The 12,406-nt window shown below is 38.6% G+C and overlaps 1 protein-coding gene across 1 annotated transcript in view; it reads right to left on the bottom strand.

The window, feature by feature from the left end:
- Positions 1 to 1,305: 1,305 nt before the first annotated feature.
- Positions 1,306 to 12,406, bottom strand: part of LOC107554208 (FERM domain-containing protein 4B-like) — a 21,691-nt gene continuing 10,590 nt past the window's right edge. Inside the window, exons 10-20 of the mRNA XM_016236647.1 lie at positions 11,819 to 11,957; positions 11,092 to 11,230; positions 10,655 to 10,788; positions 9,748 to 9,864; positions 8,966 to 9,194; positions 8,467 to 8,523; positions 8,064 to 8,205; positions 7,281 to 7,445; positions 6,269 to 7,053; positions 3,927 to 4,062; positions 1,306 to 2,304 (exon numbers count right to left, since the gene is read on the bottom strand). Coding sequence (XP_016092133.1) covers positions 2,217 to 2,304; positions 3,927 to 4,062; positions 6,269 to 7,053; positions 7,281 to 7,445; positions 8,064 to 8,205; positions 8,467 to 8,523; positions 8,966 to 9,194; positions 9,748 to 9,864; positions 10,655 to 10,788; positions 11,092 to 11,230; positions 11,819 to 11,957 — 2,131 coding nt within the window. The 3' untranslated portion in view covers positions 1,306 to 2,216. The remainder of the gene's footprint in view (positions 2,305 to 3,926; positions 4,063 to 6,268; positions 7,054 to 7,280; positions 7,446 to 8,063; positions 8,206 to 8,466; positions 8,524 to 8,965; positions 9,195 to 9,747; positions 9,865 to 10,654; positions 10,789 to 11,091; positions 11,231 to 11,818; positions 11,958 to 12,406) is intronic.

The raw sequence follows: 12,406 nt of genomic DNA, 5'->3' as shown, positions 1-12,406 counted from the left end.
GATGACCCTGATTATAAGACGACCCACCCTTTTTTCAGATGTACCTTTTGGAAAAAGGCTTTTAAAAACCCAAATCTTGTTTTTTCTCAGTAAAACTCATTTTGCCTTCAACTATTTTCATATTGCATATTTTTCCTATTTTAATTTTTGTTTTGAAAGTATGGTAAAAACTGGTCAAATGTACCAACAATCACATTTAAAAAATATACACTTTTTGATATACCATTAAAAAATAAAAACAGGTAGCCCATCTGAATTAGGACATTTAGGCTATCCATCTAATAGTAGCCTACCAAACTCTTATTAACAGTAGAAGTTAAATCTTACTGTAGTCTTCTGGGTACTGTCTTACGTTTAAAATCACAAAGAGAGTTTGGTCCCATCAGGCTAACGTGAACATTGTCTTATATTCGGGTCAATACGGATTAGTATTAAGAATGAGCAATTCATTTGTTACAGTATTGATTAATCTTTGTTAATGTTACTGTAGTTTATTGTTCAGTTAGTAATTGTTCCTGTTAGCTCATGTCCATTAAATAATATGAACAGAAACAACGTTTGGTTTTAATCACGTATTAGTAAACATTGAAATTTGCGCTAACTAAGATTAGTAAATGCATTAGAGGTATTTTAATTGTTAGTTCATGTTTACTAATGTAGTTAATTATTGGAACCTTACTGTAACGTATCTGTGAAAAGTTAGATTAAGCTCCTAACCAGTGTTAATTTAGTATCATACCATTTTTTACATTTTGAAGTATAGCTTTTGTGTTGAATTCATTTTTATTTCTGTTTTAGTTCCGTTTTATTTATTTATTTCCAATGTTAGTGCTTAAACTTTAGCTAGTTGTCGAGAATGCATTTCAAAGTTAGTTTAAAGTTTTTCATCTGTTATTTATATTTGATTTCATTACAACTTTACAGCTCAGATTAGACTTTTTTTGTAAGGAAGAAAATAAAATAAGTGCTTTAACAAAAGTACAAGTTGTACATGTCCTCTGTAATGACTTGCCTTCTATTGTAAGTGCAGTTGTGTACATGCCTGTGTTTGGACACGCAGAGCTCTGACACAAACTGAGGAATGAGTAAATGATCTCCTAATCAACAGCACACTTCAGATGCCGTCCTACAGCTTAACCTGTGTTGAACTGGAACATTCCTTTAAGAACACTGACGACATCCTTAAAGTATTTTTTAGCCTCGAAATGTTGGGCTGACATCTTTTCTTTTTTTCTTAAAGCAGAACAACTAACATCTGTGTTTTCCAGGGTCTTGTATCCGTGGTCTTGCCAAGCTTTACTTGACATTCAAGTGCTGCTCTAACAGAATTTGTGCAGAACAAAATATCTACAGTATCAAGCAAGCAAACCACTCACTTGTCATGTAATGGTACACAGTCAGAATGCATATATGCACTTCTACAAGCACAGACAGCTCAATAAATAAAAAATAAAATGCCATTTAAAAAACAGCCACTCAGTCATAATAACGTTTACAGTATTTTGTTCTATCACTCTTCTGCATGAGACAATGTAAAAAAGGTCCAAAAGGTCATGTGATATGGCTAGTTTCTTCACTCTCTCAGAAACTCCTGCATGAAATGACATTCACTATAAGTGTGCACGTCTCATTTGGTTGGTTTATTTTTCTCGCCACAGTACTAATGAGCATAAACACTGATGCTCTGACAGTCCTGGGCGTTTAACGAGTCATTTGTTAGGCTAGACGTCCACTAGCATGGCCACAGCGGTTCTCCTGTCACTCTGAAACACATCCCATTCTGAGGCACGAGAGAGAATTAGGTCCATGTTGTCCACATCTGTCCGTAAGGTGCTTCTGTTTCCTTTCTACTTCCTGTTGTGCCGGTATGTCTTTTGGTCCTCCAGAAATCGGTAAATACAGCAGTCGTGTTGCTGCAGTATCAGCGTGTGCTCTGTGACGGGACTGACATGCGGAATGAGCTATTCCAAAAAGTGACATTCTCCAAAAAGACATTTCATTCATGGATAGTTCCCATCCTAGACATTGAGGTCATCTTGTAAAAATTCGTAAGCTTCTTTCCTTGTTTCACTGGTCTATAAGTAAAGCTCAAGGTTTTGAGAGGGCATAACAAGAGCTTTAAACCAGTACTGTCAGTGTCAGTCTCTAACGTGTAAAAAATGAAATCATATCAGTGAAGGATGACAGTTTGACGGCTGGCCTGTCCTCACTGCTCTTTAATGGTCTGCGTCAGAACAGCTGGCCATGGCTCCAAACACCTCTACCGGCTCTGATGTGTGAGAGGTGGCACTTTCTGACGGGAACCTGCCATAAGCAACAGGAGAAAATGCACACATTAAAACACATCAACAGTTGATGAAGTTGAGGTTGAGGTTGTCATAATAATGCAGTCAGATTGGAAAGAACCATGTAAAGACACCCAAAAACCAGAGGATCATCGTAATTAAACTAGTTGACAGTACAGAAATTATGTAGTTCACATAAATGACATACTGAAGTTTTTTAAAGCCTCCACAGAATATTTAACAAACATTGTAGTTTGGTCTGATTTTATTCTCATCCTAAAAATCTCGGAGGCTGCTAGTTTTTTTTTTTTTTTTTTCAAACGTTTCAAACCTTTAAAAAAAATGTTGAATGTATAAAACAACAAAATTGCTCTGACTCTGTGGTTTTTGTAATCTACAATGCACATTGCATGTAATTAAAATTTTTAGTTTGAACGCTTGTTTTTATTTGTTTTGTTTGTTTCATCGCTTTATTTTTATTGTTTGGTTTATTTGATCTATTTTTATTTGTTTTGTTCATTTGGTCTTTGCTATTATTGTTTGTTTGGTCTGATCAATTTTAATTTTTATTTTTCATTTCATTTGCATTATTTGTTTGATCTCTTTCTCTTTTTTGTTTTGTTTTGTTTGATCACTTTGTTTTTATTTTTGATTGCCTGATCTCTTTTTGTTTTTATTATTTGTTTGGTTTGCACTATGTGTTGTTGTTTTATATATGTTACATTATCTTAGGTGTAGTACTAGCATGTTTTTAAAAACATTGAACAGCCACAAATCCTAACTGCAACACAATACTCTACTATTGCCTAATACTGATACAACAGACATTAGTCAAGGTAGAACCCATATTTAACAAGACAAAGTAAAAATGCTTATTTCCATAAATGTCTATAGGTCAAAACACAACATGTTGTAAACATTAGCTGTTACCTAGGGCCTTACGCCAGGGTGTCAAATACTGCTCCTGAAGGGTCACTATTCTAGTTCAGCTCCAGTCCTAATTAAACACACCTGAACCAGTATATCAAGGTCCTCAGAATCGCTTGAAACTTCCAGGTGGGTGTGTTGAAGCTGAACACCCTCCAGGAACAGGACTGGACACCCCTGCCTTAAGCCATTATGACATAATAACAGTCTCAAAGCCTCATTTTAATTTGTGACAGATTAAATTTGATGCCCACAGTGATTATAGTCACCTACTACAGAACGCCAGTCAAAAGTCATAGAAAGGTTGTCCAATCCTGGTCCTGGAGGGCCACTGTCCTGAATAGTTTAGGGTGAACCCTAATTAAACACACCTGCACCAGCAACTCAAGGTGCCAGAATTACTAGATACTCCCAGGCAGGTGCGTTTTAGCAGGTTAAAGCTAAACTGTACAAGAAGGTGGTCCTTCGGGAGCAGGACTGGACACACCTGCACAAGGCAGAGAATGAATATGATGGTATTCAGTGTGGAGAGCCTAAATTGAGAGCTGTTAGTAAAATAAAGCTTTACATTCCAACATTCATAAACATGCATTTCAAACCTTGTTAGACTGACAAATACACCTATTATGAACATGCCTAAATGGCTGGTTTGTGGGTCTTGTCCAAAGTAGCCTCACACAGGTTTGTCTTCAAAAGACTGCTTTTCTATCTCACCTGTTGTGTGTAGGACTGCGACTGTATGAAGGACTGTAAGCCCCAGCGCTCAAGGGACCGTCTGGCAATTCACCATCAGTCAGACCCACGGCTAAATGATTCTGCCCGTTTCCCCCTCCACTGGCAGTAGATGACACTAGTGAGGAAGAGAGGTGTGATATGGCAAGCAATGTTAACTTAAATTTCATCAGAAAAAAAGTTTATGCTTTATTTTGATAATCCACTTTTGACATTCTACTAACTTTTATAAGTAACTTTGCAACTACATGTCAACTAACTCTTATTAGAGTATTAGTAGACTGTTAGGTTAGGGTTAAGGTTAGAGTTAGTAAAATATGTTGACATGTACTTGCAAAGTTACTTATAGTCAGTAAAATGTCTATTGGGGACTATAAAAATTAACTGTAGCAGACATTAAGCAGAGAGTCTACTAATATTCTAATGACTGGTAGTTGATATAGTTACTTGCAGTCAGCAGAAAGTCTAAAGTGGACCATCAAAATAAAGTGTTTCCAAGAAAAATGTTAGGGGAAGAAACCCATGCAAAACTCACTGCTACAATGCTAGGGTGCTGTGTGTTGTTGCTAGGGCTCGCCTATGTGGTTGCTAAGGTCCTCTGTGTGGTTGCTAGGCTGCTATGTGGTTGCTAAGGTGCTCTGTGTGGTTGCTAAGGCTCAGACTACAGGAGTGTTAAAATCCTAACCGATTATGAAATCTGGTTGCAGCACACACATAAGAATCTACGCAGATTTTCTTGCCTCAAATCTTAAACACGCACACATTATAAGATTTTATTAAGATCATCATAACAGAGGGAGTGCCTCACGTGATCTCAAGCAGCAGATCGTCATTGACGTTTCGGCTTTGTTTACATATGTTAGCTAGAATACTAGCAGCTTTCTACACTCTTTGTCCTTACAGTTGTGGTACTTTTCGACACATTATACAGACAGTCGCGTTATTGCAAAACCACAAACAGTTTCTCCATCTACTCTATCCAACGGACCCGTACAACAGCTTGTTTTGCGGTCGCGTATTGGCTATTGTGAAAGTACTGATGTAATCATAGCCGTCATCATCCCGATTTAAAATCCTAAATATCAAACATGTTTGATATTAATCAGGGCAGCCCCGATTTGTGTGCGAGCAGATCGGGAGGTATAAGATTCTATCTGTGTGGTTGCTAGGCTGCTATGTGGTTTCTAAGGTGCTCTGTATGGTTGCTAGGCTGCTATGTGGTAGCTAACGTGTTTTGTGTGGTTGCTCACTGGCCCAAGCCAAAGTGTCCACCACAAGTCTCTTCAACTGGGGTGCCCAATCCTGCAAACCCTGCTCCAACACAGCTGTCTGTAATTATCACATGCTCCTGAAGATCTTAAATAGTTGGTTCAGTTGTGGTAGATCAAGTTTGGAGCTGAAATTTGCATGGGGTCGATCTCCAGGAACAGGATTGGGCACCCCTGCTCTACAAGTTTTCAACCCTACTCCTGGAAGGCCACTGTCCGGCAGAGTTTAGCTACAACCCTAATCAAACACACCTGAACCAGCTAATCAGGATCTTCAGGATCACTTGAAAAATCACAGGCTATGTGGGCTGAAGCAGGTTGGAAATAAACTTTGCAGGACAGTGGGTCTCCAGGAGCAGGGTTGAAGACCTAGGCTCTGCAATATTCTGGCCTCCAGATTTGACTTGATTATTTCCCTCAGTGCACATCTACAGGATGTTCTGCCCATTTTATTGCCTACCAGATAAAAAAATAAATCATAGAACTAGCACACTTTCCTCAACAAGCTGCATGATAAGGTATCACTTATTCCCATACCACAGGGGTAGGCAAGTTTGGTTCTAGAGAGCCGCTGTCCTGAAGAGTTTCGCTCCTACCCTAATCAATCACACCTGAATAAGCTAATCAATGTTTTCAGAATTACTAAGGCTATAGGCAGGTGAGGTTTTTTTTCAGGGCTAAACATTTTGGCTTGAGGGTGGCCATTCGGGAATGCTATTTCAACTGAGGGGCCCATGATAAATGGTTTGTACTGGGCCCAACAATTGCTTATTGTGGCTCTGCACCAGAACCTGCCAGAGTTTGGAAGTAATTGTTTTGGTCATACCAGAACAGGGCCACCTAAAAGGGGGGCAACTGGACCTTTTGGCTTGAGTGTGGCCTGGACTGGATTAAGAAGGATCCAGATCACTTGAGAACACTATTTCAGCCAAGGGGCCCATGATTAATGGTTTATACCGGGTCCAACAACTGCTTACTACAGCCCTGCACCAGAACCTGCCATTTTGTCGCCAATATGATTGATTTTATATATTGTGTTATTTTTGAGGAACCTACCTGAGGAGAAGGAGTTGGTTCTGCTGGAGTGGCTGAAGGGTGCGGGCAGCGTCTGGTAGCCCAGGCTGTGCTGGGAACCTCGGTCATATTTGTAGGTGTACACCAGCTGATAGGCACCTGGGTCCCTGTGCCCAGCACTGCGATTGTACCATCCCTTCAAATGCTCCGCCACCAAAGCCTTGTACATGTTCTTCGTCAGCACCTCGTTCAAGGGTCCCTGTCGTCCTCTAGGGGGCCTCACAGTGGCATATGGATTCTGTGACAAATTATCCGACCCCTCTATTCCATAATGCCTGTTCCGACTACGACTCTGGTAACCATGTGCTGGGTAAGTGGGGTTGATGTTATAGTGACCCTCGTGTTCGCTCTCGTAAACGTAAGCTCCATTAGAACAAGGCTCATATTCGAAGCCGGGATACCCAGTCACGTTGTATGCGGTAGGGCTGTAGTGATTCTGCTGGTAGCCATAACAGCTGGAGTTTTGAGGGACCAAGTTGGGCATGCTGCCTGTATTGCCGTAGATCTCCACTTTGCGGTGGAGCCGGTAGTTGTGGGATTGCGAGTCCAGCATGCGGTAGGGAGGAGTGGCTGAGCAAGGAAGGCAATAGTCCATGCTGGACATGCTGGTATAGGACGAGCAGTCATCCAGCACCTCAGTGCTGTTGCTACGGCGGGAAGGAGACAGAGGGAAGGTCGACTTGTTTGCACAGTGAGAGTGGAGAAGTTGTGACTGGGACTCCAAACTGCCGCTGCGGTGCCGGAAACCACGGATGTGACCTTCCGACCTACAGGAGGCCAATAAGTTTTGTTTGTTTTGGTGAAAGAGAGTGCACTGAATAAAATAAACTACTTAGATCATATAAAAACCACAAAGCCAACTAGACTTTTTGACATTTTTTGAAGAAATTGTGAGTTGTGTTTGAATTGTGTCGCCACCACAATTCTAGGGTGTTGTCAGTGGTTGTGAGTGTAAGATTTTCTGAGTGATTTTTAATGGACCAAGTCAGCTCACCTGAGTTGGCTGCTGCTGTAGGCATTACGGGGCATGACGGGGGTTTGGGGTAAACTGTGGGGGTCCTTCTGCATTCTGGGTAAAGTTTTACACGGACTGCTTTGAGCAGAGAACACCTCTCGGGGGGTGTAATAACGTACTGGCCCTTGGACATCGTGATCTAATCTGAATTAAAACAGACAAAAGAATACTTCAGATGAAAGAGATATGTCAGGTGATGGCTAAACCAAGAGCTCAGATGTTAAATCTTATGAAAACGGTCAAGAACATGTCTGGGTAGTCTTTAACCCCAAAATCAAGACAAAAAATAAGAAATAAGGTTTTTGCATAAGGACAATGCTGCTTTTTTCCATGAGATAGGGGTTATGTGCAGCAGACTTCCATATTCTGTTAAGCGGGTCTCGTCGCTTCTGGTTCAAGCGTTTTGCATATGCTTCGTTAAAAATGAAGCAGTTTTACTCAAGATGCCTTCAAAGTAGATAACAATGATGATCATAACCAATGTCCATCACATATACGGACTGATATCTAAAAGTTTAAATTTTTATTATTTTCACTAACATTTAGATATAAAAATTTTATAAAACGTCAACAATAAAAATAGCTAGCTAGTTTAACTGATTATCTTAAAAGTCCATAGATATAGCTATTATTTAATACGGCTGTTAACACGTTCTCCGACAAGCGGAAGCGATGAGACCTGTTTTCCGGGTTTGGTCAGGTGACGTTCGACATATACCCTATTGAGCCTAGAAGATCATGTTGTACTGCAAGTATTCACACCTGTTAAGAGCTCTGTCGTGGTGTGTGTCGCTGGATGAGGATCGTCTCTCGGTGTCGTATTCCAGGCCGGACGATGACAGAGGAGGACTGAGACACGGGGAACACTGGACAGAGCGGGAACGCGGCCTCTGGCCATCATCTTCTGAAGACACAAATATGGTTTTTGACTGCTGTTTTCTGCTCTGCTACATTTGGTTGCATCCAGTTCAAATAATATTATATCAATTCATTGTTGGTTCTGCATGATAAATGATCTATTATGAGTGTGTCAATGTGCATGACTCAGTGCCTACATTAGGGAACAATGCTGAGGGAGAAGCACTGGAAATGAAGTAGTGTATTGTAATAAATCTTAATTACATAAGCAGAGAGCTGATAGTGGTTTCATAATTGATGTCATTACCGTCATCTAGAGGAAGACTATCACACAGGGAGCTGCACTCGGACTGAGCCAGATCATCTATGGAAGAAAGAGAAATTATGTTATGTTAATGAAACACTACATTAAATCAAGCATTTCATTGAATTAACTACATGAAATGATTAATCAAATTAATCAATCGCATATATTGTTGTTTGATTGATTACGCCCTATTTTTTTATAATTAATAACACTAAACCAACACATTAAATTCATAGCCTAATAAATGTATATCTAACATATGTATATGTATATTCACTATATGAATTATATTGCATGAGCCACAATCAAAGTCACAGTAAAACTGCAGTGATAATTTGTGTCTTTTAGCTGTATTTCTGTTCGTGTGTATCTTGCTTTAATGTCTTCCTTCAGACATACTGACAAGCATTTATGATAAACTAAAATATACTTTAATGTAATTACTATTGATGTAAAATGAGCCTATTTTCAAAAATAGTGTAGTGTTCCTTTAACATACCGGCTATGATCACAGAAGCTCTCTGTGTGGGTTTTTGTCCTTTCTTCAGTCTGTATTGGTTCATTTCATCTTCGATCTCCTGCAGCTTTTGCATGGCATCCAGACAGTTCCTCCTCCTTTTTTTCCTCACTAATTTAGAGATGTCAAGCTCAGCAGCGAGCTTCTTGGCTGCCTCCACGATTTTCTGCTGCAACGCAAAGCGACTCTCCAAATTTCTGAGGTATGGATCCTGGGAAGTCAAAACAATGTCGATTTTTTTTGTATTCTATTCATAAATCTGTCCAAAAATGTAAATACGCCTGCTGGTATGAGTGAGCAGAGTCATCAGTATTTGTGCTCTGTTTTCCAAAATGCAAAGAGATGCTTATTTTGTCAACTTTTACAAGTATTCTAGCATGTAGATTGCCTCACAGCTAATACAGATGAGTTATAATAACTCATAAAATGATAACCTGTCATGATCCCATGGGGTCTTTAAGGCCACAACCTAAACAAATCTGTGGTTGAAGCCACCAATCGATAAGCAGAATTATTTGTATCAAACAAGTGCCTTTTTTCCAAGATTGATCTCCTATACAAGGCCACATGCTGAAATTATTTGGCAGCTAAAATCTTACAGGTTATAATGGACAAACGCTTCCACATACAGACACACGTGAGCTAAAAATAGCATGTTGGCATTTGGCTCAGGACAGTCTCATAGCAATAGAGCCAAACCCCCAGTGTCTATTACTCATTCCTCTATTTGGCAACATTGTTGTGTGGCAGTGTTTCACACTAACTTCATTATATGGGAAAAGGTCATCCAATTTGAAGGCCGTCCCGACTCTCCTCCGAACATGAGGAGGGGTTTCGCCTTTGATGAGGGGATACTCTTTTGGGAGTTTGCCAGTAAGTTCCTGAAAACAGATAAAACTTGCTGTTAATGAAAGTCACAAAGAACATGCGTGGGTCATATTTCACCTCAAAATGAAAAGACGGAAATAATAAACAATTTGCATAAAGAAAAATTTCCTTCGCATTAATGCAACGCCAAAAAAATCTCATTCTCATTCCTGTGAGTGTAATGAGAAAGTGAGATCATATTGGTCCTAATATTCAGTATATAGCATTTTATAATGCTCTGAATGTTTGAGTTTGGTAAGATTTTATAATGTTTTTAATACAGTAAAAACAGTAATATTGTGAAATATTATTGCAATTTTCTATTTTTATATATTTTAAAATGTAATATATCTTTTTTTTTTTTTTTTTTTTTTTGTGGAAACCGTGATACATTTTATTTTTCAGGATTCCTTGATGAATAGAAAGTAAATTTATTTGAAATAGAATTCTTTTGTTACATTATAAATTACTTTACTGTCACTTTTTATCAATTTAATGCATCCTTGCTCGCTAAAATGATTAATTTCTTCAAAAATAAAAAGTTGAGCCCAAACCTTTTAATGGTATATACAGGTTATACAATCTAGTTTCACTGGCTAAGAAAAAAATAAATAAATAAATAAATAAACTGGTCAAATTTTGTCTAAGCTTCTCAGTTTTCTGGTTTATTGAATAGCGTAAAAAGCAATATAACTATTATAGTACATAGTATATGCACTATTCTGTTATTTATTAGACTGGATGTTCTACAGTGTGATCATAACACAGTCAAAACTAAAAAAAACAACTGCTGTTTGCTCTTACAGCCTCCCGCAGGCATATTTCTTTCAGCTCTGTCAGTTTTTGGCTTAGCATATCCTGGATCTCGCTCTCTTTCTTTCTCAGCTCCGCAAGTTTCTCTTTTTTCTGGTCGTCGTTCATTTCAGAGTCAGCCGAACCTGTGACATAATGCATAAAATAATGCATGCATTCATGGTGACAGGTAAAAAAAGAAAAAAAGATCACGTCAAGACTATTTAAAGTACAATGAACTTTAATGACATATTGCTACGTCTACAATGAGTCTACAGGAAAGGCTTGAGAGAAAGCAACAAATAAGAAGAAAAGAAGCCATCAGAGCAGCTCATTGCCGCTAAATAAGTGAACGGATATCTGTGGATGTGTGTGGACACGTGGATAAACAGAGGCTGACTCAACCATCAAATACTGTTGAACTGTTCTGAGGATCAGAGCTCATGTACCTGTTGAAACCAGACTCCCGTTACTGGCCATGATGAGCTGATTTTTCACCCCTGCACTCAGTTTGTTCATCTTTGATGCTCCGTTCTCTGTCAGGTCGGTCGCGATGTCTCCTAAACTTCTGGCTGTGGTGATTTTTGCCTGTTAATTGATATAAATAGGATACAGGATATTATATTAACCCTATACAGTCGACTATATGGGTCTCTAAATGATCAGCATCATCAAAACCTGCTGTACACAATCTACTACATGCCTTCTATGCTTAGTATCATCAGAATGCGTCACTCTTCAGGTCATGGTTTACGTGTCTTTTTCTTCACGCGTTTAAATCTTTTATAAAGTAAATGTAAAAAATGTTATATTGTTAGTAAAATTTCAATATGATCATTTACTAGACTGAAGCAGCTTTGGTTTACTTGATACTTTGGTCTACTTTTTTACAGTTCCTAATTTTTGTTCTAGATGAAAAAAGATACAACTTGAAAACATGAATATTTATGAAGCGCACAAACACACACACACACTCCTCCGCTCTGCCACAAGACAGTGGGTGTAGAGTGACTATTATTAAGAACAGGAAATGTTTCGTAATTCTGGAATGGTGTAACGCCTGATGTAACTTTTTGGTTTTGAATCTTATTAATCCACATGAATCTACCGCACTTATATAGATATGTGTGAGCAATCTGCTTGATTAGACCTCGACAGTGGTGTGTGGTGACTTACTTTGCTCTGTTTTCTGTTCAGGTAGAACTGGTGTTGGCTGATGGCCATGACCCAGATGGTTTTGATTAATGAATGACTGGCATACCAAGTGTGGATCACCAGCCCCGTCTGGCCAAACGTGCGTTTAGTCACCGTTCGCCTGCATACACACGCACACACACACACACACACGCACACACACGCACACACACGCACACATATGCAGCATGATCACTGGAACACATTCACAGAGGAAACTGCAAAGCACTCGAATTCACACTCTGTAAAAAAATAGCAACTTACACAATGCATACTAAGACATCTTTTAACATTTACTAATCTTTTAATACATATTAATAATAAACTTGCATTTATAACATTAAGAGGCTTTATTATTTAACCCTGTCAAAATGTTTTCAGAATCTTCAAGGTTTTGTTTTTTACATTTAATTTTTCTTGTTGCATTACATAAGGCTTAATATATCTTACACCTTTAAAGAATTACAATGCAAATGAAACTTTTGATTCATATACTGTTTATTTATATATATATATATATATATATATATATATATATATATATATATATATATATATATATATATATAT

This window comes from Sinocyclocheilus grahami, unplaced genomic scaffold, assembly GCF_001515645.1.
Source record: "Sinocyclocheilus grahami isolate Dianchi unplaced genomic scaffold, SAMN03320097.WGS_v1.1 scaffold494.1, whole genome shotgun sequence".
Lineage (NCBI taxonomy): Eukaryota > Metazoa > Chordata > Actinopteri > Cypriniformes > Cyprinidae > Sinocyclocheilus > Sinocyclocheilus grahami.
This window is presented reverse-complemented; position numbering and strand designations above follow the sequence as displayed.